General features: G+C 36.2%; 4 protein-coding genes across 7 annotated transcripts; 1 reads left to right on the top strand and 3 right to left on the bottom strand.

Moving 5' to 3' along the window:
• Positions 1-3,278: 3,278 nt before the first annotated feature.
• On the bottom strand, positions 3,279-5,553 carry LOC106434699 (cyclin-A3-2). The gene is made up of 7 exons (XM_013875556.3): positions 4,969-5,553; positions 4,538-4,770; positions 4,294-4,446; positions 4,156-4,189; positions 3,913-4,062; positions 3,694-3,828; positions 3,279-3,604 (listed from the first exon to the last, which is right to left on the bottom strand). The coding sequence occupies exons 1-7, from the start codon at positions 5,278-5,280 to the stop codon at positions 3,533-3,535; spliced, it is 1,089 nt and encodes a 362-aa protein (XP_013731010.1). The 5' UTR covers positions 5,281-5,553; the 3' UTR covers positions 3,279-3,532.
• A 720-nt stretch (positions 5,554-6,273) lies between these two features.
• LOC111213163 (WPP domain-containing protein 2) lies at positions 6,274-10,191 on the top strand. 3 transcript variants are annotated; one of them, XM_048760945.1, is made up of 2 exons: positions 6,274-6,917; positions 10,008-10,191. In XM_048760945.1, the coding sequence occupies exon 1, from the start codon at positions 6,390-6,392 to the stop codon at positions 6,909-6,911; it is 522 nt and encodes a 173-aa protein (XP_048616902.1). In that variant the 5' UTR covers positions 6,274-6,389; the 3' UTR covers positions 6,912-6,917; positions 10,008-10,191. The 3 variants fall into 3 exon arrangements, with proteins under 3 accessions (XP_048616902.1, XP_048616904.1, XP_048616903.1); XM_048760947.1 differs by lacking the exon at positions 10,008-10,191 and adding an exon at positions 7,881-8,330 and having other exon boundaries at positions 6,274-6,912; XM_048760946.1 differs by lacking the exon at positions 10,008-10,191 and adding an exon at positions 7,950-8,330 and having other exon boundaries at positions 6,275-6,912.
• Positions 10,192-16,714: 6,523 nt separating this feature from the next.
• LOC125588949 (high mobility group nucleosome-binding domain-containing protein 5-like) lies at positions 16,715-25,394 on the bottom strand. Of its 2 annotated transcripts, XM_048760944.1 has the most exons (5): positions 23,868-25,394; positions 23,582-23,788; positions 22,503-23,500; positions 17,677-22,415; positions 16,715-17,383 (listed from the first exon to the last, which is right to left on the bottom strand). In XM_048760944.1, exons 1-3 carry the CDS (start codon positions 24,720-24,722, stop codon positions 23,399-23,401), a joined length of 1,164 nt encoding a protein of 387 aa, XP_048616901.1. In that variant the 5' UTR covers positions 24,723-25,394; the 3' UTR covers positions 16,715-17,383; positions 17,677-22,415; positions 22,503-23,398. The 2 variants fall into 2 exon arrangements, with proteins under 2 accessions (XP_048616901.1, XP_048616900.1); XM_048760943.1 differs by having other exon boundaries at positions 16,715-22,415.
• LOC106424514 lies at positions 16,769-20,639 on the bottom strand. The gene is made up of 7 exons (XM_013865281.2): positions 20,611-20,639; positions 19,466-20,532; positions 19,040-19,395; positions 18,308-18,852; positions 17,862-18,149; positions 17,677-17,782; positions 16,769-17,383 (listed from the first exon to the last, which is right to left on the bottom strand). Exons 1-7 carry the CDS (start codon positions 20,637-20,639, stop codon positions 16,769-16,771), a joined length of 3,006 nt encoding a protein of 1,001 aa, XP_013720735.2.
• Positions 25,395-27,594: the final 2,200 nt, after the last annotated feature.

The following is a 27,594-nucleotide window of genomic DNA, read 5'->3' as shown; positions in this document are numbered from 1 at the left end:
ATCACAAAATCCCAACGGCAATCATTCAACAACCATTCTCCATACACTGCATGTAACTGACGCATCATCTACAAAAATTCAAAATAAAACACATTAGTAAACATAGAGAAAATGAAAGTTTACTAAACATTGACGCAGACGACATACCAGTAAGTCGTCTGGAAGACTTACCAGTAAGTCGTCCAAACAGGTCATTTTTGCAATTGAATTTTAAATAAGACGACTTACTTGTAAGTCGTCCAGCTTTGTTTGTTAAAAAAAAAAACCTAGACGACTTACCAGTAAGTCGTCTAGGATAAATGGGTTAGTTTTGCATTTGACCGACTTGTATCTGATATTTGACTTTTCCTGGACGACTTACCAGTAAGTCGTCTCAGGGAAAACAAAAAATTCAATATTTTATTATAGCTAAACGACTTATTTGTAAGTCTTCTCAGATTAGTTTGCAATTCGAAAAAGAAACTTATATATTTAACTTTACCTAGACGACTTACTTGAAAGTGGTTCAGGCAGACGACATACAAGAAAGTCTTCCGAGATAAGCAAGGTTTGACCATAATCTAGGAATTAAATCTGGACTACTTTGCTTATCCTGGACGACTTTCAAGTAAGTCGTCTTACTGGACGACTTCCGCGTAAGTCGTCTGGAAAAAGTTAAATTTAAGTTTTATTTTCCAATTGCAAAAGTAACTTGAGACGACTTACAGATAAGTCGTACAGATTTAATAAAATATTGAAATTTTTGTTTTCTCGGAGAAGACTTACTGGTAAGTCGTCCAGGAATAGTCAAATATCTGACACAATTCGGTCAAATGCAAAACTAACCCATTTATCCTAAACGACTTATCAGTAAGTCGTCTAGGGTATTCTCTAGTTCTTTTTTTAACAAACAAAGATGACGACTTAAAAGTAAGTCGTCCGTTTGACCAGAAGACTTACCCGTAAGTCTTTTACAGCCAGACTACTTACGGGATAGTCTTCTACACAAACAGATCTGGAAAAAAATTCAGTTTCAGACCTTAAACTAGTGAGATGACTTCCTTAGCAGACAGAGTCTTCTCCAACCACCCACAATCTCAAACGAAAGTAACCCACCAAGAATAGTATGCTTGAATGGCTCTATAAACCATAAAAAAATTTGAATCAAAAGTTTGAGTTTTTTGGATGAATATGGAGGCAAAGTGAAAGAGGTGTTGTTTTTAGTTCATAACAAGTGAGAAAGAGAGAGTGTAAATCGATTTTAGGTGCATTAAGAGCTTCAAATTGGTTGTTCATGGTGGTTGGGGTATTGATCACAATGGCAATCTTGTAATTACTTGAAGATGATGAGGGTGAGAGAGTAAAAATGTCATTTTCGGAAAAAAAATAAAAAAAATGTGATGGTATTTTCGTGAATATCATGAACTTGTGGGGGTGAATAGGACAAAAGAAAAATCCAAGAAAAACATGGGTTAGTTTTAGGTTTGACTTTGAGTTTTGAGTCAATCTTGCAAAAAGCCCGACTAATAATGTGATATAGAAGAGGAATGTGTGTTCACTGATCTTTCCGAAAAAATTATTTTCCATTTATCTGTTTAAAATAGTTTTGGTTTGTCTTATTTACATCACATATATCTTAATATATACAATCTATTTAAACATAATCACAAAGTTGGATCCAACTTGATTCTTGGTAGAATATTTTTTTTAAACTATTATTTATATATTTCTCTTAACATATAATATTACTAACTACTCACAGTAAAATACAGCCTAACTATAGTTACAAATATTTGTATTTTTTTTTTTGAAATAATACGAACTTCCATATTTTACTAACTGGAGATTCTCAAATAACCAATTAGATTTACTTAGTCTCTAATATTATATTTCCTAAATCGTTTTAATAAACATTTCCAAAATCCGGTCAAAAATATTTTTACCGCCAAATATTTAGTATATTTTAATATGAATATTTAACTGAAGTTTCATAGTTCCTACTCATATGATTTTATTAACATTTTTTAATTTTATGTAACAAACCAATTTAAACCATTAATCACATAATTTTCAGTGTGAGATTTTTAATAGTTTTAGTAATTTATAATCGTTTTTATAAATCCAATGCAAATTTCAAAATTAAAATATTCAGGTCTCAATACTTTTTCAATGAAAATTTCAAAACTAACATATTCATGTATTTTATATGGTAAATAGTTTAATTCAAATAATATATATATATATATATATATATATATTTAATCTGAATATCTATTAAATGATACTTCATATTCATATGATTTTATGATCATATGATTTTCTTATATATTTGCATTTTTTAAAACGATTATAAAGTTTTATTAATTTATAGTCATTTTAAAAAAATCAAAATATAACTTATAAGAAAAAAAGGTTTAGATTTTTTATTATATGGTTAATGTGATTGTTTAATTTTTTTAATAATATAAATTAAAAAAATGATGAAGGATACAAAAACTATTATCAAATCTTAATTATTCAAAATCATCAATTGTCGTATATATGTTATTCAAATTAGTTAATTATGTAGCTTTTACTTAAGAAAAGAATGAAAAATATTATTTTATACACTTCTAATCAATTTGATAGTTAATTTAATAAAAAAGATAATATATATATGTAGATGTACCGACTTATTTTCAAATTATTCTTAGAATCATCCTAATAATATATATATTGAAATCTTCTTCTAAGCCAGTTGAACGTATCATATGAAATTCTCCAGACAACATATCCACTTCATCCTTAAGGAATCTGTTGTAGAATCACGAAAATTTGTAGTTTAGAACCCTATCATGAGACAATTGTTAACTTTACTCAAACCTAACATAAACTCTGAACAGAGTAATGTTTTTAGGAGGATACAATCTCACTGAAGGTAAACACAGAGAAGTGTGCATCCCTAATAGAAGTTCTTAATACGTGTGTGAAGTTTTTACATTGGGATCAGCTCAAAAATCATGGAAAACTAATCATCAGCATCGTTCTTGCTATGTTTATGGGCAATGCATAAGGGCTGATGTATTATCTAGCCTATACTGGTGTGGGTGGGGGGGGGGGGGGGAAGATTTTGTTATAATGAGCTTTGATGTCAGATCTGAAATATACAGCATAGCAGAACTACTGTAGTTATTAATCAGATAGACGAGAGATATAAGGAACTTGTCATTAATTAGTTGTAGTCTTGGCGATAAATCAACTAAACTAAGCAAATATTCTCTGTTCTTTCAAAGGATGCTCATTGCTTAAACAAACTAAAATCTTAAATTTACTGTATTATTCCAACTTAAATCATGTTATTGTATTATTCCAGCTTCCAGGGGTACATACTAATCTTGTATACAAAACGATACTTGAATGACAAATCATATAACACACATGCATAAATTATTTTTCACTTCAATAGTTCTTACTACACCAGGTTCAGCTATAGAATCTGTATACTACTTGACCAGCAAGTCGGGTAACATTTGCCAGAGATAAACAAAACCTCAGCCAAAAGATAAGTTTCAGATCAAATGGTCACATCCTCCCAAAAGGTAACTGGCAGCTCTGGTGATACAGGCAAGGTCGCAACACACTGGAACTGTAACAAAAAGGGAGAAACAATTAAGGATCAAGAATGCTAATAATTCAAATGATCTCATTATTAAAAAAATATTTTTAATCATCTACCTTGTGGTGCTTGTATTTATCTCTTACAGCTTGTAAAGCACCTCCTCTTCTGCTCAGATACAAGTCATGTATGGTTCCAACACACTCTTGTAGATCAGATGCTTTGTACTTTGTGTATTCTTCTAACATTTGATTCTGTTTACATCAATCACAACCATCGATAATTAGTGTCTCATTCAAAATATTCTACATGTAAGAGAATGAGAACAAAATGTTTACCCAAGGATGTTGTTTTGGACGGATGATGAACCGAGCAAGAAAGACAGCAGAAGCAGCCAGCATAGATGGCACAAACTTCACAGCTTTGTAATCTAATATACTCAACTCTGATAAATAGGAAGAGAGTGGCTCTAGCTGCAAGTGTGGCACCTGAAACAAAGACATAGAAAGAGAATCTCATCAGCAATTGACACTCCACAAACGTTACAAAGTGCAGATCTCAAATCTATATATTGCGCTTACTTTGAAATCTTCTTGAGCAACCCTTGTGAACCGTCTGCACATAACAAAAAGGAAAAACACAAACACAATGAGGACAATGAACCATACAAACCAATACGTTTTATCAGTAAGAGACATGGTTTCATCACACAATCTAACCTTATAAAAGAGTTGACCGTAGGCCTTCCCATTTCAAACTGAAGGGCAAGAAGTATATCTGCCTCCATCTTCACCACATCTTGTTTCGAGAATGTATTGTCAGTGATGTAACAGAAATCATCTACTTTGGGAGGAGTTATCTCTTCATACTTCCTACTCGTTTCCAATAACCAAAAGAAGAAGAAGAATAATAATCTCATAAGTTCTAGACATAGCAAAAAAGAGAGAACACAAAGATGCTTACGAGGCAATAAGCATAGCAGAAACTCCGACAAGCTGAAGCCTTTGCTTGTTGACAGTCTTTAAGGACAAGAAACGATCGATGTAAGAGACAGTGAGATAGAGCGTTTCGGACAAGAGCTTGTACTCTTCAGCAACTTCAACTAACCAATCGACCAAAACACCTCTCATGGTTGGTGTTACATCTTTCTGAACCTTTTCGATGTAATCAGGCAGAGGCCTGTTCTTTGGCTTCACCTGAGTTCATCACATTTAAAAAAAAAACAATAAGCTTTCAGCTTCACATAATATGTCCAAACCAAATCCGATTATGATAAGAACATATAACCAAACTGGGAAGAACAATCTTAAATTGAAACTCTTCAGACCAAAACCCACAACTTCAAATTAAAGCTAATTGATGTTTAATTCCAATTAAATCGAGACTATTAGTACCTCCATGTCACGGAGATAGTCGTAGATGTCGGACACATAAGGTCCACACATCTTAGGATCATCAGATCGAGCATCAATGTCATCAGTGGCAGCCAAAGCCACAGGAGGAGCAGCCGCCTTTCTTTGCTTCGCTCCAAGACTCTTGGTGGGCTTGGCGACCTCTCTCTTCTGATTGAGATTCGTGACGTTGGAGAGATTCGGAAGCTCGCCAAGAACCACTCTCTTCTTGGTGACACGTTCCTCCTCCGTGGCCATAGCCTTTCTCTTCGCCGCCGCTCTCGTTACCCTCACGCAGATCTCTTGCTGCGTCATGTCTTAGAGAAGGAAGTGAGAGAGAGGGAAGGATCGAGATCGAGATTTGGATGGGAGGAAGAAGTGAAGGTGAGAAGGGGGAAGAAAAAGACCGAGCAAAAGCGCCATTCATGAGCAATTTTTAGAGGTGAAATTAAAGTTTCTCGCGCTCTGTGTTTGATTTTGAGTTTTTTTCAGTGTCGAAAACAAAATTTTGGAGGTACGAAAGTCTTCTGAAATTTGTTTGTTTGGCGGCAAACTTTCATCAGATTTGTGTCTGAAATTTGTTTTGCCGGTTCTATTGCTATCGTCGTGCCACTGAAAACATATTTCATTCACATGTTTAAAATTTTGTCGCGTTTATTATTATAGATTTTCTACAGAATTATAGATTTACTCAAACACCCTTCTAATTGTCTACAAAAATAATTTGAATCACATTTTAATATGTTTTATAAATATTATGTCCCAATTATTTATGAGAAATATCCTACGTAACTAAATATAAATATTTATTTATTTTAAAAAAATTATTTCAGTAACTTATAAAAGTTATGACTAAATTATATCATATTTTAAAATTATTCAACTTGAAACTGAATAACTTCATCAATCTATATCATGTGCTTTTTTGTCAGAAATTTATATACATAATTTTTTGAGAAATTCAGCATTTTTTATTTTATTTTCACAAAAATACATTTCAAAGAAGAACATGACCAAATTAAATTTTATTAAAAGGTAAATATGCGTTTATATCCCATGGTTAATTAATCTAGATTTAAGATTTAGAGTTAACTGGTGGGGTTTTAGGGATACATTTTAGAAAATAAAAAATAAATATTAAAATTTTCAAAATAAAAAATGTCTATGTTAATCATTTTATTGTTTTAGTGTTATTTGGGTGACAAATACTTAAAAATGTTATCGGAGATGCCCTAATTTTTTCAACTAAATGAGAAAAGCAATATTTATGTTTTAAAAATATTAATTTATTGTATATCGGTTATACCAAACCAACCAATGAATGTCGTAAAGACAACACTTTCACTTCTTTCCTCTCTATCACCGAACCAACAAAAGAAATCTCTGAAAATTATCTCAGAATCCCTAAAATTCACTTTGAAAAAATGGCAGAAACCGCCGAAACAATCAACACCACCGTCTCGCATCCGCAGCCTGAATCAGAAGACTCCAACACATTGTCCGCGACGGAAGATCAGACATCGGATGAAACCTCAAAAGCCGCAGATCTGAAGAAGGAAGAATCAGTGGCGGAGACGAAGCCAGGATCCATCTCGCTCCGCATCTGGCCGCCGACGCAGAAAACTCGCGACGCCGTCTTGAACCGCCTGATCGAGACGTTATCCACCGAATCCATCCTCTCCAAGAGATACGGAACGCTCAACTCCGACGAAGCCTCCGCCGTCGCGAAATCCATCGAGGAGGAAGCGTTCGGCGTCGCATCGAGCGCTGTGTCCGATGACGACGATGGGATCAAGATCCTTGAGGTTTATTCCAAGGAGATTAGCAAAAGGATGCTTGAGACTGTGAAAGATCGATCTGCAGCCACCGCCGGAAACGGGAACGACGAAGCGACGGACGCTACGAAAGACGACCCGGCTCCTGAGGCGGAAAAGAGTGAGGCTTGAGGTCTGGCTTACTCTGTCTGATTCCGTTATCTATTAGCGTTCGCTTTGATTTTGCCAGATTCATATGAGGTTCTGAGAAATTTATGACGACATCTGTTATTGTAATGACTTGGTTGTGGATTTTGGTATTTGCTTGTCTGAAGATGGTTCCTTCTTCCTAATTCGCTGCTTGCTTGGTTTGACTTGTTAACCACTTTGCAATTAGCATTAAATCATCCGCTCATTTGCGCTGATGCATTCATACTCTACTTGCTGCTAGTATCCTTTGGTCATGTCCTTGTGAATGCTGGTGCAGTGTGTTCAATTTCTTGAATCTCCTTTCTACTTGCAATACTCTGAATCTTAATATTTTAGAGCTAGAGGTTTAAGTTCTTTAGATTTTGAACTTGGGTGTGTGTAACTTAGCAGCATGTTTAGTTTATAATTCATGAAGTAACTATTTTGATTAACGTGGTTACATCAAAACATGGAAACACGATTTACTTACAGTAACTCATTGTTGCTGCTCGTAGCTGCTACTTGCATTTGGTTCTCATCTTATGTTATTTTCTTTTGGGTTAGATAAATTGTTAATTGACTGTGTCGTCTTACATAGAATTAAGTGATTTTTTTCTGCATTTTATCTTCTCCCTCTTGCTTCTTCATTATTCTTTGCATTTTAATTGTAGTAAAACATTTTTTACAATAGAGCACCCTATTTATTTGGCTTGATTCTCTCTTTCTAAGCTTAGGTGAGCATTCGTTGGAGTTCGTCGAACTCTGCATTTGTTTAACTCACCAGTGCCCTTATACAATTTCACTGATTCTATGTTCCTCTCTCGAGTCTTCTCTATACAACTCTGTTTTTTTCTCCATTCCATACAGAATTTTTTCATCAATTGGGAATTCAGTTTACAGTAGATTCAGTAGTATGGTAGTTACTTGGTTGTTGTATATGGTAATCGATCGATCTATACCTGTCTCCCACAGGTTGGGCGAAACCCGTGGGTTTTTATTAAAATTGCCACCCTAATCCTGCTGAACTTGTGGGTTGGGCAGATTGTCATTGTCATCTTCCCATGCAAAGAACAAGAAGGGAGACTCGCCGGTTCACCGAAAACTTTCATTTGTTTAAACCGATCGTCTGGGTATTCAAACCAATCCCAAGCCTTTAAAATTTTTAAATCCCAGAAAATGTCAGGCATGTTGATTTGATATTTGACCATTTCCCGATTTAAAAGCCCCAATATCTATGAATAAGAATGATGTTGTAAGAGATGTTATTGTCTCTTTAGGATTTGATTACACATGTTTAGTTCCTCCTCGTGGCAGAAGTGGGGGTTTAGCAGTCCTTTGGAAGAAAGATGTTGTTGTTTCTAAGTTGTATGAATCACCAAGACTCATTGATCTTTATGTTCAATACAATGGTTTGTATTTTTATTTGTCTTGTGTTTATGGTGATCCAAATCAACAGTATCGACATTTACTATGGGAAAGAATACAGAGAATTCGAGTTTCTAGAAATGGTCCCTGGCTTTTAGTTGGGGATTTTAATGAAATTCTAAATAATACAGAAAAAGATGGAGGTGCAGTACGGGATGAATCTACTTTTCAAGACTTTCGCAACCTGTATGTAGCCTGTGACTTACGAGATTTACGTTCTATTGGGGACAAATTTTCGTGGGTGGGTAAACGTAAAACACACGTTATCAAGAGTTGTCTTGATAGAGTGGTAGCAAATTCAGAATGGTTATCTTTATATCCAGCATCAGAAGCAGAGTTCCTTCGATTATCAGGATCTGATCACCGTCCGGTTGTTACTACCGTGTCTTTTCTTAATCAAAATCATAAGAAGCCATTCCGGTTTGATAAGCGTTTATTCAAAGTCAAAGATTTTAAAAAGTATGTGGACTCGGGCTGGAATTCTTTGGGTGGAGGACGACAAATCCTAATTGGAAAGAGGATCTCAGATTGTAGAAGAGCAATGTCAGTTTTTCGTCAGAAAAATAAATTAAACGCTGCTAAAAGAATAGAAGAGTTGCAATATGAGTTAGACTTTGTTTTAACGTCTTCGGGTCCAATTCGGAGTCAAATTCCAAGAATAAAAAAAGAACTAGCTCAGGCATATCGAGACAAGGAAACCTACTGGTACCTCAAAAGTCGAAATAATTGGTTAAGTTGTGGTGATCGCAATACTAAATTTTATCACGCCACAACTAAAGCGAGATTCTCTCGGAATAAAATCCATTCCGTTCATGACGTAAATGGTTTCGTATATAAGGGAGATGAGGCTATGGGTAGACATGCTGAATGTTTTTTCAATGAAGTGTATCGTGGAGGGAATACAGCACTACTTCCTTCTGTTTTTAAAGACTTCAAGCCAACAGTGGCAGCCGATATAAATGATGATATCACTAGGGATATTTCTAACGAAGAAATACATGCTGCAATTTGTCACATTGGTGCTGACAAAGCACCAGGCCCGGATGGGTTAACGGCTCGATTTTATCAACAATGCTGGGATATCGTAGGAGAAGCAATTTGTGTGGAAGTTAAAAGTTTTTTTGCAAATTGAAAATTATCACCAGGACTTAACCATACAAATATATGTATGATACCAAAAAATAAGTGTCCTCAAACACTGTCTGAATTTCGTCCAATTGCTCTCTGTAATGTCCTCTACAAAATTATAAGCAAGATTTTGGTTTTTCGGCTGAAATCTTCCCTCGACAAAATTGTCTCGGATTCACAAGCAGCTTTTATTCCAGGTCGATTAATCAATGATAATGTTATGATTGCCCATGAGGTTATGCATTCTCTTAAATCAAGGAAACGAGTGTCCCAGACTTATATGGCTGTTAAGACAGACATCACTAAAGCTTATGATCGTGTTGATTGGAATTTCCTCGAAGGTACCTTACGAGCATTTGGCTTTGCAGAAAAATGGATAACTTGGGTAATGGCTCTGGTCAGTACAGTTGAATATTCAGTGCTTATTAATGGTGTTCCTCAAGGACATATCATTCCACAGCGGGGGTTACGTCAAGGGGATCCATTATCTCCATATCTATATATTCTCTGTGCTGATATTTTGAGTCATCATAGGAAAAGAGTGAGGCTTACTCTGTCTGATTCCGTTATCTATTAGCGTTCGCTTTGATTTTGCCAGATTCATATGAGGTTCTGAGAAATTTATGACGACATCTATTATTGTAATGACTTGGTTGTGGATTTTGGTATTTGCTTGTCTGAAGATGGTTCCTTCTTCCTAATTCGCTGCTTGCTTGGTTTGACTTGTTAACCACTTTGCAATTAGCATTAAATCATCCGCTCATTTTCGCTGATGCATTCATACTCTACTTGCTGCTAGTATCCTTTGGTCATGTCCTTGTGAATGCTGGTGCAGTGTGTTCAATTTCTTGAATCTCCTTTCTACTTGCAATACTCTGAATCTTAATATTTTAGAGCTAGAGGTTTAAGTTATTTAGATTTTGAACTTGGGTGTGTGTAACTTAGCAGCATGTTTAGTTTATAATTCATGAAGTAACTATTTTGATTAACGTGGTTACATCAAAACATGGAAACACGATTTACTTACAGTAACTCATTGTTGCTGCTCGTAGCTGCTACTTGCATTTGGTTCTCTTCTTATGTTATTTTCTTTTGGGTTAGATAAATTGTTAATTGACTGTGTCGTCTTACATATAATTAAGTGATTTTTTTCTGCATTTTATCTTCTCCCTCTTGCTTCTTCATTATTCTTTGCATTTTAATTGTAGTAAAACATTTTTTACAATAGAGCACCCTATTTATTTGGCTTGATTCTCTCTTTCTAAGCTTAGGTGAGCATTCGTTGGAGTTCGTCGAACTCTGCATTTGTTTAACTCACCAGTGCTCTTATACAATTTCACAGATTCTATGTTCCTCTCTCGAGTCTTCTCTATACAACTCTGTTTTTTTCTCCATTCCATACAGAATTTTTTCATCAATTGGGAATTCAGTTTACAGTAGATTCAGTAGTATGGTAGTTACTTGGTTGTAGAATTACTGAGACATTTTTGGTCGTCTTACCCAATAACAAGCACATATCTTTCTACCAAGGTAATTTTTTTTTTTAATGTTTCACAATTTCCAAGATTCTAGAATTTCCTATACATAGATTCTTCTGGCATTTCTCAGGTTGGTAGGTTGAATGATGCAATGCTCAATATTGATTCGCAACTCGAGGTAAGCAATGAAATTCGTTAGTACAATAGTTCTCTTCATACCAATGTATTATAATTGTATTTGAAAACCACATTTGACCACACAATTTCATGTGTACTGTTTCCTTAATATTAAACCGCATTTTACTCAGGCAATGAAAGAGCCAGTGCGATCTGATATCCGGCATGAGGTTTCTTCACCGGTTTGTTCAATGCAAAAGGTTAGCTTCTTCCGGTACATAGATAAGGAGTTTTATGTTATAAACCAGATTGTGGATGACTCATAACCAAGAGATTATGATTTGTAATCTTTCCATTTATCTATGACGGTGTAATCTCCTATATAAAGAACCTCTATGTTATGAATAAAAATAGACTTTTCCATTACTTTTATAACACGTTATCAGTACGAAACTTTAAATCCCTAAGCTAATACCCAAATCGAAAAACCCTAAAACCCTAACCCTAGCCGGCGATCCGACGAACCCTAAACCTCGATCGCGTCTCTTGTTCCAGCATCTGTTCCAGCTCGCGTCCCCGATCAGTTTCAGCCCAAGGCGTTCCTGATCCTAGCTCAGACGTTCGCGACCCGAGAGCAGTTCCATCACGCGACCTCTTCCTCGTTCGCGACAATATCAGACAGCTCGCGTCCGACGATCAAGGCGTTCCCGATCAAGCAACAAAGGACGTCTGCGACCCGATAGAAGCGACTCGATCTATTCCAGCTCGCGTTCCGTTCGTATCCAGCTCGCGGCTCAACTCCTTTGGTGGTCCGATTCAACGATCATCTAAGGTTAAAAGGTAATTCAAAACCTAAGAACCCATAAATCGAACATTGATTGATTGATAAAGAATGAAACCCTATAACCCTAATTTTTATGAATCAAAACCATAGGGTAATAGATCACAAATCCTAATTGAGTAAATCGAAGCTCTAAAAGTTCGATACCCCAAACCCTAAATCATGTTCCTACATGATTAAAACTCCAAATCGGTTTTTACAAGTTAAAATCCGATAATTTAAGTATTTAAGTATCAGAATTAATTATACTAAACCCTAAATAATTTAAGTATCAGAATTAATTATACTATAATTATCAAATCACATATTAAAACCCTAATCGAATATATTGAAATCAAAATTGTTTTCGGTTTTGATCATTGAAGTTTTAAATCTGATTGAACCTGATGCTATGTTGCTAGAATTGTTTGACCGTTAAATTGATAGATTTATTTTCTCATCCTGCTTGGTTAATTGTTCATCTGATTTAAAATTGTTTGAACCGACCAGCCTGTTAAAACATTGATTGAATCCGATAGGTTGCTAGTTTACTTTGCTTATATAATCCGATAGGTTGATAGATTGATTGAGATTTACTTGTTTAAAATCCGAATAATCTGATTGCATGATTCTTGAGATTTAATATCATCTGCTAGGACTGATAGTTTTGTAATCTGATCTGTTTTAAATAGAAACCCTAAATAATCCGTATGATAGGTTATATTGATCTGATTTGGATGTCTTTGAGAATTGAGAATCCGTATGCTAGGTTGATAGATTCATGATAAAATCTAATGTCTTGAGGTTTAAGATTGTATGCTAAGTTCGATTAAATTGATTGATCTGATTATATGTTTTTGAGGTTTGATAAATTCGGATACTAGATAAATTATTTACACATGGTTTATGCTAAATACCAATCAGCCTTGAAACTGATTCATTGAAATTTATGCTTGAAATCTATATTCTAGTATTGCTAAAATCAGCCTTGAAACTGATTGAGTGATTAATAAATCTTTTTACTAGTCTTGCTAAAATCCATTGATTGTTAAACCCTAATTGTCTGATTAATTGAATCCGTTTTTGCTAGTCTTGATAAACCATAATATTATGAACGCATAGAAATAGTATTGCTGAGACTTGCTAGAAATTGACTGATTGATTAAATGCCTTTAAAATTGATAGTCTCATTGTCCTCACAAGATTGAAATCCGAATTGATTGTTTTTAAGAGTAAGGCCGCATGAAAATTATACCTAAATATTGAGTGATATATGATTTGAGATGTCGAAAATCAACCTGGATTTTACTGCCCTAAATCTCTCTGGAGATAATTATTTACGGTGGCCATTGGATACAAAGATTATCCTAAAGTCAAAAAGACTTGGTGGATGTATCATAGAAGACAATAATGCCAATGAGAAAGATTGATACATGGAAATATTTATTATTAGCCATCGTCTTATTAAGAGTTTCAAAGATCAGTATCTGACTATAGAGAATCCTCTAGACCTTTGGACAGAGTTAAAAATTGAGATATGATCACCAAAGAACAGTGTTATTACCAAAAGCCCTATTTGATTGGAGGAAATCCCAGAATCTAGGACTATAAGTCCGTGGATGAGTCTATTGCTAGCTGGCCAAAATAATGGATTACTGATGACAAACAGTGAATTGAGACCTCATGGATTAACTCCATTATCTGATACCAATAAGGCCACAAAAGAAAAAAAAGGTAACCACGTCCAGAATGATAGACCACACAGTCATGGCCGTGGAGGGTGGAAAGGATTTGGCCATGGCCACAATAACACATTTGGCCGTGGGAATCACTATCACAGAGGCCGTGGGTATCAACCCAATTTGAGCCATGGTCAAGGCAGTGGCCGTGGTATATCCTTTAAACCACAAAGCTCGACCAAATCAGTGTGCCATAGATGTGGAATGGGGAACCATTGGGCTAAGATATGAAGGACTCCCAAACATTTTTATGACCTCTATCAAAGAGAGTCTGAAAGGGAAGAATCCTGAAACTCACTTGGTCTATAAAGATGGTGAAAATAATTTCGAACATGATCAAGATGATCTTATGGAATATGAGACTTATGATTGCCTAAAAGAATCAAGTTGATAATCTGATTTCGACATCAAACTTGTGTGATTGCTTTGCTTGTCTGCTTTCTCTGATTTTTTTCTCCTTGAATTTATTTCTATTACATTGTCTGCTTAGATTAAATGAATGAATGATTTTTCTATATGAGTACACTGAAAAACGCCAATATAAGTACTAAAGCAGGTATCGCCAGTCTGAAAGAAGACTATGGCTAGGCTAATATATTATTGCCTAAGGGTATGCATCTAGAAATTAGTGATGCCTTATATTCACCCAGCTCTAAGAGCAAGAGCAGCCTATTGAGTTTTAAAGATATAAGAATGAATAGTTTCCATATTGAAAAAATGGGCGAAGGAAACAAAGAGTTCCTCCAGATATATGTATAAAATCGCCCAAAGCCATAATAAGTCCTAAAGACTATACCTGCATTCTCTACTGACGTAGACTATGCATAGATCAGTATGATAGAGGCTAAAAGCCTGCGAAAATATACACTTTATGGCACGACCGGATTGGCCATCCTGGTCCAAACATGATGCGAAAATTGATATTCAAAAGGCACACATTAAAAGATAAGAAGAGTTATCCCAAAGAATCTCACGTGTGTAGCATGTACACCAAGGAAACTCATTAGGCCATCACCAGTAAAACGGCTACGAGCCCCTTTTTCATAAACAAAGACTATATGTCTAGATAATACTGGTGAATACATGTCCCAAGCGTTTAAATGATTATGGTATGTCCATGGGGGTAAGTGTAGACAATTCTGTGATACATATCCATACCAAGAACGGCTTGGCCGAAATCTTTTAAAACACAAATAGCTGATTGATAGACTATAACTTATGAGGTCAAAACTCCCATTCACAGCTTGGGCCACACGAAATTTACATGCACCTAAGTTAATACGCATCAGGTCATTTAATGAGCATAGATATCCCCTATCTCAAATTTATTACGGGTCATGAGCCACACATATACCATCTTGAGATATTTGGATAAGCCACCACAAATATATGTGCCATCTAAGATGGATCCTTAGAAGAGGATGAGGATGGATATATATGTTGGATATAAATCTCCCACAAATAATGAAGTACCTTGAGCCAAATATGGGTGATCTATTTAGTGGCCAAGAACACGGATTGCATGAGTTAATAAATCCAACTATCCAACATCAGGGGGAGAAAAATAATAAGCTGGTAAGATAAAAAAGTAAAAGAATGGTAAAATAAATAGAATTGAATCAACCATCAATGTCTTGGCAGAATGGTAAAATAAATAGATTGGAATCAACCATCAATGTCTTGGCAAGATCCTCAGACTAAAGAATGAGAAATAGATGTCCAAAGATTATACATTTACAAAGCTAGCTAATCAAATGCCAGACACATTTGCTGACCCGAAAAAGAATGACTAAGTGATATATAAACCAGCTTGTAAAGCACCAACGAATTTGATGTCCAAGAAGAGACACAGTCAAGTTGTTATAGAGTCTAGACAACGTATGAAATGTGGTAGACCAAATAGGTTTCAAAAGATAAGAATCCTCGGAAACAAAAGAAATGTGCAGAGAATGATAATCAAAATCCAAATCCGAGGTTACTAAGGAAACCATCCGAGACATGGAGATAAGGCCGGCCGGCTCTAAGGTACAGGTACCAAACAATGTAGCTTGGGACGCCTAGCTGCAAAGTATTAAAGGTCCTGATAATAATGAATCTCAATCGATTATATCATATCTGGAACATAATGGAACCAATAAGGAATGTCGACATAAGATGATTTATTTGCATACAAGGTAGCACTTGAATTTATGAATATAAGCGAGGATCATGAACCCACGTCAATATAAGAGTGCGCACTCGTAGAACATATTGGATTGAATAGAAACGTGGGGTTAAATAGTTTAAAGAAGAAATGCGTATTTGGCCATATGATTAAGACGCCATATGATGTTAAAACTAGTGGATATAAATGGGTCTTGTGAGGAATAGAAACCGTGAGATATAAAGCTGATGTTGCACAAGGATTCTCACAAAGACCAGTAATAGATTATGTGGAGACATACTCCCATGTGGTGGATGCAACTACTTTTAGATTTCTCATAAGTCTGGCTATATAAGAGAGAAAATTAGACTTGCAACAAATTGATGTAGTGACTGCATATTTATATGGTCCACTGGATAATGAAAGTACTAGAGGGTATTGAGCTGAAAGAACATCAAGTTCTCGAGAAAAATATTGATAATCATCAAAGTATATGATCTGAATATCCTAGGAACATCTGGATACAATTTTCCAAACAGTTGAATATCTCAAGCACTACAGGAAATGTGGTTAGTAATAGCGGACGAAAAGCGCTATCATTTTGGTTTAATAGCGTTTCCTTGGACGCTCTGACATCACCCGTCATAAAAAGTCCAACCCTTTTAATAGCGATTTTCCTCTGTGCTATTACTAAGTGTATAACAATAGCGCTTTTGTGTTCGTAATTGTTAGTATTTATAATAACGTTTAATAAATGTTATTAGAACCAAATAATTTGATTTTTCCTAGTAGCAAAGATAGCAAATGTTTCGTGTTATTAATTAGTTTTATAATTATGCCAAAATTAATTAATAATAATTATTGAATTGATTTTTAAATAATTAATTCGAAAATATGAAATAAAAACAATATAAATTATTAAAATTCCAAAAATCAATATAATTATTCAAATCTCATAACACAACATTATCACATTCATACAAACCATCACACAAGCATACAACATATCATCAATCTACCACTAATAAACCTTCACAATCATCCCTAACATATACACTATCATCATCCATATCATCACCCATATCATCAACTTCTTGGACAGGTAAAGGAGCACCACCTAAATCCTCTTCTGTTTCCAACTCATGATAACCTCTAGGTGGTGCTCTCATAACAACATACCAATTTGAAGCATCATCCTCCCTAGAGTAGAAAACCTGTTTCGCTTGAGAAGGTAGAATGAATGGATCTTTCAAATAGGCTGCTTGGTTCATATGAAGGTTAACAAGAGTGAAGCCATCTTCTTCCTTCACACCATTCGCTGTGTTTGCCCAGTTGCATCTAAAGAGTGGCACTTTGAACATGTGATAGTCGATGACCAAAATCTCCTTTATCACTCCATAGTATGTAATCATATCTGCGACCTGTCTCATATCTCTTGCACTTGATCTACACATGCTAAAGGCTTCATAAGTTACTCCACTGTTTTGTGTCTTCAGCTTGACCGCATCAGTATGAAACCGTTGGCCATTGATGATGAATCCTTTATGTGCTAAAGCAACATTTCTTGGTCCAAATGCCAACCACCTTATCTCCTTAGAATGACTATCTTTTGAGTCTAAATGAATCTGCCGCAGGAAATCAGAGGATTATCATCAAGCCGAGGTACTTAAATTATAATCAAAACATGATAATATGTACCACGAAACCAATCATCAATCTACAAGCTAACCAGTCATAAAATACTAAAAATCCAGACAGTTTCATCAAGCTATAAGCTACTCAGACATCAATTCGCTAAAATATGGACATGTTCTTCAAGATACAAACCAGGCATCATGATACAAGCTAACTAGTCATCACCAAACAAGCTAACCAGTATTTACAATAATAATCAAGAAAAGAATTTGGAGTTTGTAACCTTATTTTTAAGCCATTCTGTAAAGTGTTCAGTATGGTTTTTCCATAACAAAGTTTCATTTTTAGCCAATCGAGCATCCTTAGCTTGCAACTCTTCCAAATGCATCCTGATTTTAAATTAAACAACAGTATATGAAAATGAAATTATGAGTAAAACAAGTAGAAGAAACATAGAGAATTACTTACTCAAGAAAGGGATCCAAAGATGCCATGTTCATTAGCACATATCGATGTGCAATGTCTCTATCTTTATCTGACAGGGTAACCTCTATACCCTTCTGCAGAGGTCGGCCTTCAACCACCATTCTATCAGCCTCAACATCTTCATTACGATTAACTGCTTCTTGAACTGGTACTGATTCTTTAAGGAACTCTAAACAAAATGCAACACATTCTCCAGCTAAATACGCCTCAGCCATACATGCTTCTGGCCTTGCATAATTCTTAACAAAAGCCTTTAGTGTTTTCATGTACCTATAACTCAGGAAATATGAATATTAGTCAAACATCATTGTGGGAAGTGGATATATTGAAGAGAGATGTTGATCAAACCTTTCGAAGGGATACATCCATCGGAAGTGAACTGGTCCTCCCACCGTGCCTCTCTTGATAAATGTAGTGGAAGGTGAAACATGATATCAAAAAGGGCTGGAGGGAAGAAGCGCTCCAGCTGACACATTGTCTCCACAAACTCTGTCTCCATGGATATAAGTTTCTCTGGGTCAATGATGCGCTGACACAACCTGTTGAAGTAACTGCATAATCTATTTATGGCTATCCTAGGACCCCTATGTAACAACCCTCTTAATGCAGCTGGTAACAAGTTCTGTACTAAGACATGATGATCATGCGACTTTAAACTACCAATATTTGGAGGGTTAACTGAAACACTATTCGCAATATTACCACAATAACCATCAGGGCCTCTAAACTTAGCTAACCTTTGGCAGAAAATGGTCTTCTCTCTCTTCGATAACCAGTAGGCAGCAGGAGGTAAGTATGTTTTCTTTCCCCTCACCTCTGTGTGCAAGTGCTTTCTGATTCCAATATCTTCTAAGTCTTTTCTTGCTTTCAACCCATCTTTTGACTTCGCACTTTGCATCAACAGAGACAATATAGCATCAGACACATTCTTTTCTACGTGCATAACATCAATATTGTGACGAACAGGCAACTCCTAACACATTAAACAAGAAACTGTTAGACATATTGATCTCTTCTTCCAGTAATCAGATAATATAGGTCAGTTACTATAGTTTACCTTCCAGTAAGGTAGATCAAAGAATATTGATCTCTTCTTCCACCGCCATAGTTCATTTGATTCTTCACACTCTTCTTCTTGTAACTTCTCATCATCTTCCAACTCTAGTCTTTTCCTTCTCTAGAGGTCTACCAAAATCATTCGTAAAAGCTTGTAGTGTCTCATATATCTCAGCGCCTGTTTGTATCCTATTAGCATTCCCTTCCTCCACAGTGTTGTCAAACCAAGCTTTTTTATATCTGTAACGATGGCCAGGCGGTAGTCTCCTTCTGTTACTCATGTACACAAACTTGCGGCTAAACTTAAGCCACCTTGCAGGTGTATCCTTTCCACATACATTGCAGGCTTGTTTCCCCTTTACTTTACATCCAGACAGTGTTCCTAAGGCTGGATAGTCACTGATACTCCAAAGCAGCAAGGCTCTGAGATTAAAGTTCTCCTTCGCAAATGAGTCATACACTTCAATACCCTCAGCCCACAAATCCTTTAGATCGTATCAGTGGTGCTAGGTAAACATCAATGTTGTTACCAGGAGCAGTAGGACCAGGGATCAACAAAGTCAGCATTATATTCTCAGCCTTCATACACATGGTTAGAGGCGTGTTATAGTTCACTAACAACACTGGCCATGTGCTGTGATTGGTGCTTTGCATGGAGAAAGGGTTCATCCCATCTGTAGAAATCCCAAGTCGAAGATTCCGTGGATCAGCAGCAAAGTCTGGCCATTTAGTATTCACTTGTGCCCAAGAGATAGAATCAACAGGGTGCCGCATTGTACCATCTTCAGTGGCATTGGTATAGTGCCAACGCAGATCTTCAGCCATCCTTTGTGATCTAAACATCCTCCTAAACCTGTCCTTGATTGGAAAATATCTAAGGACCTTTGCCGGAATCCCCACCTTTAACTCATTACTGTGCTTATCCATTTCCCATCTTGAAACTTTGCATCTTGGACAGCTTTCTAGGTTCTCATACTCCTTCCTATACAATATGCAATCATTCTTGCAAGCATGAATACTGTCGTAGCCGAACCCAAAGATCTTCAGAAATTTTTTGATTGCAGCTAAACTCTTGGGAAGAACATTGTCTTCAGGTAGCAAATCCTCAAGTAAAACCAACAGCTGATCAAAGTAGTTCTCCGACACACCACTTTTAACCTTGAATCTGTAAAGTCCCATGATAGCTGAAACCTTTGTGTGCTTGAGACAATCCGAGTATAATGGCGTTTGAGCGTCTCTGAGCTTTTTCTTAAACTCAATTTCCTCTGGTGCTTCATCGTCTTCGTTGTCAGTTGTCGGGTTTGGACCACCTTCGTCCATGGAGAATATTGTCTTAAACAAATCAAACGCCTCTGTTTCATATTGAAGAACACTGTCTTCTGCAGAATCTCTTTTTTCTCCATGAATACTCCAACGAGAACTCTTATACTTCTTATCCATACCCCTAATCACCAAATGCTCCACAATTTTATCCAGTGACTGATGGCTCAGATTGCGGCAGTCTCTACAAGGGCATAGCATTTCAGACAGACTTCCCAATCTTTTTGCGGACGAATTCACAAAATTAGTTGCTCCTTCTGAATACTCGTGGCTATTCCTACAAGAATCAGACAAAAGAAGTTAGCTTTATTTCAATCGGCGAGTAGAAATGAGATCGAGAGATTTTAGGTTATACCTTGGAAGCCAAATCCACGACTTATCCATTTGCTTACTTTCAATCGGAGAATACAGGAACAGCTGGTTTGATTTTAGCTCGAGAGATACATGTGCTTTCTTTAGGGTTTTTTTTATTTTAGATCGCGAGACAGAAAGGAGTTTCGACAGAAAGAGAGATGTTGTGTTCTGAAATTTTCCGAGTGCAAACAGAGACAGAAAAAAATGAACGGTTGTGATCAAAGATTTGGAGAGAAATCGGACGGTCTATGATTAATCCGAGTGCAATCTTAGTAGTTGCTCCTCATTGGCTCAAAAAATAAAAAGAATGGCTAAGATTGAAGTTGGGAAGACACATCCATCGGCATATGGTTTGCCACGTCTGCAATCTTGGAGGTTACTCCTTATTGGCTCAAGGTATTAATTTCGTTTGAAATCTGGAAATTAATATATAAATATGATTTTGAAGCAAAAAAAAATTAAATTAAATCTTAAAAATCAAATATTCAGTTTTCCAATTTTACAAAAAAAAAATTGTATGAATATAAATTTTTTATGTGAGCTTTTATAAGATTGATCAATCTAGCTCATATGTTCATAAACACTACTACTTATTTGTATGTACAAAGGCTTTAGGGTATAGGGTTTGAACAAATGAGTGTTTATAAAATTTATAACTAATCAGTTTTGTGAAATTAAGATTACAATATCCTTTTAAGAATGAACAAAATTGTGAAATCAAGTACAATTAGGGTATAGGGTATAGGTTTGTACTTTAGGGTTTAGGGATTTCACTTTAGGGTATAGGATTTTAATTTTTGGTCTTCCCGTCTGTGGATTTAATTTTTAAAGCTTATGGTTTAATGTAAAATTATGCACTTAAGGGTATAGGGGTTAACAAGCTAAACATTTTCACACATAACCTTATATCATAATATAACACATAATTTTTGTTTTTTTGTCTGCTAACTGTTACATAATATCATACATGATTTCAACCGAGTAAAAAAGTACCTAAACATTCGATCACACACTAGAAATACATAGCCGATGAGAACCAACTTGAAAAATGTTTCAGACGACAATTTTAGACAAACTTGATTTTGTCATTTGGCCATGCCACAACCGAACCCATTGCATCAGATATGTATTCAATCTCTGAATTTGGCCTCCAGACTTTTGCATCACCGATCTTAGCCACATCAATCCACACCTTGCTTGCATTTGGACCTAGGGGTACAAAGTGGCACAACTCATTCGGATCCGTTGAAGCTACCCTTCCTTCAGCTACCTTACGTCCAGAGTTGTTGCAATCCAAGAGAGTGCACTTCTGCTTCGGACTTCTGGTCGAACTAGTGCTGCCTGGACTCTACAACTCAAACAAGATGACAGAAGCAAGTTCCAACATCAATCAAGGACGCAACATCAATCATCAGGCAAATAAAAAAATTTAACTTCATGTCAATTACATACCACTGCTTTTTTCTTGGCTGGCTTCGAAGGTGATGCTATTTTCTTCCCTGCACATTTAGTTGGTGTTACTTCTGTAGCAGGTGTAGGCATGACTTCAACCTTTAGGACTGGCCATGCTATTTTCTCGCTAAGTGCATCACCAATCAAGAACATATCAGCGGTTGGCCTCCACAAATATGCTTGATCATTGAACACCTTCACTACTTCGACACTAACAGCATTGGGACCCAGAGGTATGTTGTTAACCATGTCTTTGGATTTTGAAGAGCACACGAGACCTTCAGCAATGACCTCGTCCTCATCATTGGTCCAATCATATATCTTGCATCTTCGATATTCACCTTCCTTGCTTTGCTAAAACAAGATTTGAAATTAGAAATTTTAGTAATGATTAGAGATGACTCAATTGTTGTAAGAAGAAAACAAGATTTGAAAATTTACCATAGATAAATCTTCAGAACAGTTTGGATCCTTATCCAAAATCACTTTATCCATTGGCCAAGATATCTTGTATCCCACAGCTTCATCAAGAGTTAACACATCCGTAGTAGGCCTCCAGAGTGAAGCTGATGCGCTTAGTGCATACTTAACTACGATAGCCACTGCATTAGGACCAATTGGTATACGACCAATTTTGTACTTCGGTTCAGCAGAGCAGAATTCTCCTTCACCAACAACAACATCCTCTGATTCAACCCAATCCAGTATTTGTACTCTGACTCCTTTGAATCCACCACTACTCTCAGATGTTTCAGCATCAACATTACTTTTCTGAGAAAAGGCAACGGAAATCGTAAATGTCTTAAAACTAATTGACCAAAGGTAATGAAAAGGATTACCTTCTTCTCAGCTAATTCTCGCACCATCCCCTTTAACTCTTCAATCTCACTTTTCATTTCTGCAATCTTAGCGTCTTTAAATTGCAGATGTGCTAGCTTATTAGCTGTAATCCCTCTACCAAAGCCCCTTACTCGTCCATGTTTGTCTTTTCCCAAAACCTTGCTCACAGCATCTTCCCTTATGTTATCAGCAGCTGATGTGGAGTCCATCCGACTGTCAAGTGACTGTATTTGTTCCTGATACAATCATTTAAACACAAAATCATTCATTGCCATAGTCTATTAACTATACACAATATACAACTTCCATAATGCTTACAATAGTCTCAGCAAACTGGGGCTTCACAGGTCTGCCATCAGCATGAGTGTGTCCCGCAATCCAAACCTTGGATCTACTCACCTTACTTGGGTCTTTACTCTTTTTTTTCTATATGAAAACAAACATATCTCACTACCATTTTAATCTAACAAGCTGATCTACAATATGTAGATGTTTGACTACTCTTTTACCATATCATCAGCTAAACGAAGCATTCCTTTGCGGCTGGTGGTGTGAGGAATCTGATTTCTTCTCATCGCTCTGTACTTGTTACTCGTTTCCTACAATATAAATATGACATTGATTATATCCATCAGACATGACCTTTAAGGATGAAACTTACTTAGTTGTAGATAACTCACTGTGAAAGATTTGGTAGTCTTACTCTTAACCCAAGTGTTCCACAGTTGAAGGGATGGGATGTTGCTCGGTTTTAAAGCTATTCTCTCAGCTGCAGTCTTCGCCACACGTACTTGTGACACCAGCCTTGACTTCCCAGCCCTCCACACATTTCCCAGCTGCTTGAAAATAACAGCTTTCTGCCACTCTTCTTGCAAGTTAAACCTCCCCTGCATCACAATAATCAAGTTAAACATGTTTATAATTTCATCTTGCGGTTAAACAAAACATACTAATATATATACAAACCTGAATTTCTTCCCACATTGTTGCTTTAGTCGCTGCATCAAGTTTTCTCCAATCGGCAAGTGTAACCGGAACATGTTCCCTCACAAGAGGACCAAGAAACGACGATAGGGTTACTGAACCAGGTCCAACATGCTCACCAATGTCATTGAATGTGACCATAATCTTATCATTGGGATTTTCAGCCACTCTACGCAACTTTGTAGGTCCTCTTTTATTTTTTTTTGAAACTTCCTCCCCTGCTAGCTCAACTCCTTCAGTACTAGGAATCTCATCATCTTGCGCAGTGCCATCTTCTTCCATATCGCGAGCTTCTTCTTCGCAAGCTTCCTCTTCGTTCCCTTTCTCATTAAGAACTCCATCATCTTCCATATTGGCCGGTTCTTCTTCATTCTCTTTCCCATTGAGATCTCCATCTTCTTCATTCTCTTTCCCATTGACATCGCCATCTTCTTCATCCTCTTTCCCATTGACATCCTCTTCATCGTCTTTATCTTCTTCAGACATTGACTTCTCAGCCTGATCATCCTTATCTTCGGGTGTTACATCTTCTACTTCATCATCCTGAGCAGGTGTTACATCTTGTACTTCATCATCCTTAGGAGGTGTAACATCTTCTACCTCATCATCGTCAGATGGTGTTACATCTTCTATGTAATCATCTTCAGCAGCCACTTTCTTGATTCTACTACTTCTTCTCGTTGGCGTTAAAACTAAATTCTTTTTAGGGGAAGCCGTTTTCTTTGCTGTTCTTTTCTTCACTTTTAGTTGCGGTGCCTTGTCCTCTTGATCTACTACCTCCAAGCCTTGATTACGTTTACTCCGACGAGAACCAACTTGTCCTCTTGTCTTTGCCATTTCTGAAACTGATAAACAAATCCAAAATCAAATCAAGCCATTCGATCAAAAAATCTAAACCCAAAATCAAATCGAAACCTTCAATCATATTCAAAATCAAACTGAAACCCACAATCATATTCAAAACCTAATCAAAACCCACAATCATATTCAAAACCTAATCGAAACCCACAATCAAAATCGAATCATGTGTTAACGCGGACATGCATGTGAAAAGAGATTTGAATCAAAGAGAAACCCAAAATCAAAGAGATTCGACTCGAGAGAACCAGTCTCTATTCTAAACTCAGAATCAAATCGAAACTCATACCAATTGAAGCTTCGACTCGAGAGAACTCTGAAGAACTTCGATGAGTCGGTTTTGATTTTGAGGAATGTGAAGAGAGTGAAGTGAAGAGAATGAAGTCTCGGTTTCAATTAATACTTAAGTTATTTTTAATATATTTTTTCATATACGATAGCATTTAGTTTTTGATTTGCAATGGTAAGGCGCCTCCACTTACCAAATTAACGCGGCTGAATTATTTTATTTTCCCGCGACTACAAAGATAGCTTATACATTTCAAAAACGCTATTATAAAGGCCCGTGTTTATATACAATAGCAGAGAAGCAAAAAACGCTATGCTACGACGCTATTAATACCCACATTTCCTGTAGTGAAGAAAGAGTTTGAGATGAAAGATCTTGGAAAACAAAGTTTTGTTTGGGATTACAGCTTGAGTACATTAACAATGAAATCCTTGTGCATCAAATAGTATATACAGAAAAGGGTACTCAAGAGATTTAATATGGACCAGTCTCACCCATTATCTTGTACATGGGCGTGAGATCACTTGTTTTGGACACTGATCCATTCAGTCCAAAGGTGGACGATAAAGAAGTCTATTTAGTCCTGAGATGGACGATGCAGAAGTCTTGTTTTAGACACTGATCTGATTGGTCCATAATAAAGATGATGAAGAAGCCTTTGATTTTGGTTTATTTTATTCTAACCAGCCCAAAGAGTGGTTATTTGGTTTTGTTGACTTGTTTTCAGACAGGTTATGTCTTACACATGGTGGTACACGCATATCACAACAACATCATCCAAGATTTTGTGTGTGTGTATTTGAGGTCGATAACTCAATATGTTCGATCAGATTGTGGCATGGCCGATAGTAAAGAAGAACCAACTATCATGTTCGAGGACGAAGTATATTCTGCCCAAGATCTTCATCATCCACGGATTGCAGAAAATTGGAGAGGTCCAAGGGACCTTCAGTAATGTCCAAATCAGGGGGAGTAATGTGTGTTGTACTCTTTTTTCTTCACCATGGTTTTGTCCCAATTGGGTTTTCCTGGTAAGGTTTTAATGAGGCAACATTAAAGCACATTACAAGCTCTAAATGATTATAGCATCCAAGGGGGAGTGTTATGAACCAGATTGTGGATGGCTCATAACCAAGAGATTATGATTTGTAATCTTTCCATTTATCTATGACGGTGTAATCTCCTAGATAAAGAACATGTATGTTATGAATAAAGATAGACTTTTCCATTACTTTTATAACATTTTAGAGTTTTATTACATATATTCTCCACTCACATTGTGTCTAGCGGGTTTAACTAGCAAAACATGGATTGTAATTTGCGGTTTCTGAATTAACCTTAACCTATTTTCACTACTAGACTCTTCACGCTGCGTTCTTACAGAGAAGAAGCACTAAAAGTGTTGGAGCCGGTGACGCAAAAGACCAAACGGCTGTGTTTAGAAGACAAACAAGCAAACAAAATCACTGCAAGATCTTTATTTTGTTTCATCAGACTTAACTGGTGCTTTTGATATTTATCATCTGCTGTTGTTAATGGTCCTCGACCATTGTAATACAAAAAGGCATTTATACCTTATTTTGGTTCTGCTAGGCGTTAAGATTATACAATGTAAACTTTTCTAGTTAAAAGGAACAAAGAAAATTTCTCTCATAGAAACAAAAGTTTGGTTGGACATTTAGCTGTGCATTATAATAGATAGAATCATAACAATCATACAGAATAAGATGTTTTTGAAATTATGATCTCATTTGTATGTATCCTTGAAAGCAAAGTTAAATACTTAAATCCTCTCATAGTTTGTGATCTATATAGAAAGCAAACCATAAACTCAAAATAAACCAGACCAGTATCCTGCTTATATCTCAATCCGTATTGAAAACCTTATTCCCCGAAAATCCCTAAACCAAAAATTTAAAGGACAAGAAAAACCCTAAATCGATTTTAGGAATTCAGTTGTTCGAATCTAATTAAGTTAAGTATGTGGTTAGGTTGGTATGCTCGTAGTATCATTCTTCGATTTCATACTTAGGTTGAAAATACAAAATTGATTACCATGGTATTTGAAGATTTTGGTTTTGTAGATTGAATTTGGTGATATTTGGAGCTTCAAGTAATGTTTCTAGATTGTCAATCGGATCGTGAAAGTTTTGTAGGCAATCCTAAGAAGTGCTGGTGTGGCGCAAAAATCATGGTATTGATGTCCAAATCCGACCACAATCAAACCGGCGATGCTTCCAGTGTTCTTATGCTCCAACATAAAATGCATAATTCAAGTGAGTTGATGACACTCTTAAATGAAATTGAGACATTAAAATTTTTTTAAAAAATGCAAGACTTGAGCAAGAGCTTAAAGAGATTGCAACAAAGAGTATTGTATTTGAGAAGGTACAAATGAATGTTGAAAGAGGGATATTTGAGAAGGTCAATGTCTTTGCCAAAGAAAAATATAGTATGAAAAATACAAAGATTGTGGTGTGATTGGATATTAGATAATGATTGGGAGTATGGAAGTAGTGTCTCAAATAAAATGGTGACTGTGGGATGAAGAAAATTGTCTGT

This window comes from Brassica napus, chromosome C6 (assembly GCF_020379485.1).
Source record: "Brassica napus cultivar Da-Ae chromosome C6, Da-Ae, whole genome shotgun sequence".
Classification (NCBI taxonomy): Eukaryota; Viridiplantae; Streptophyta; class Magnoliopsida; order Brassicales; family Brassicaceae; genus Brassica; species Brassica napus.
This window is presented reverse-complemented; position numbering and strand designations above follow the sequence as displayed.

Coding starts and splice junctions, on each gene's coding strand:
- LOC106424514 (XM_013865281.2), bottom strand. CDS start 20,639: ATGGATAAGTCGTGGATTTGGCTTCCAAG. Junction 19,396..19,465: donor CCCTGGTCCTACTGCTCCTG/GTAACAACATTG, acceptor AGGGTATTGAAG/TGTATGACTCATTTGCGAAG. Junction 17,384..17,676: donor CAGAATGGCTTAAAAATAAG/GTTACAAACTCC, acceptor TTCCTGCGGCAG/ATTCATTTAGACTCAAAAGA.
- LOC106434699 (XM_013875556.3), bottom strand. CDS start 5,280: ATGACGCAGCAAGAGATCTGCGTGAGGGTAACGAGAGCGGCGGCGAAG. Junction 3,829..3,912: donor GTCCAAAACAACATCCTTGG/GTAAACATTTTG, acceptor TGATGTAAACAG/AATCAAATGTTAGAAGAATA. Junction 3,605..3,693: donor ATAAATACAAGCACCACAAG/GTAGATGATTAA, acceptor TTTTTGTTACAG/TTCCAGTGTGTTGCGACCTT.
- LOC111213163 (XM_048760945.1), top strand. CDS start 6,390: ATGGCAGAAACCGCCGAAACAATCAACACCACCGTCTCGCATCCGCAG.
- LOC125588949 (XM_048760943.1), bottom strand. CDS start 24,722: ATGGCAAAGACAAGAGGACAAGTTGGTTCTCGTCGGAGTAAACGTAAT. Junction 23,789..23,867: donor CAATGTGGGAAGAAATTCAG/GTTTGTATATAT, acceptor ATTGTGATGCAG/GGGAGGTTTAACTTGCAAGA. Junction 23,501..23,581: donor AGACTACCAAATCTTTCACA/GTGAGTTATCTA, acceptor TTTATATTGTAG/GAAACGAGTAACAAGTACAG.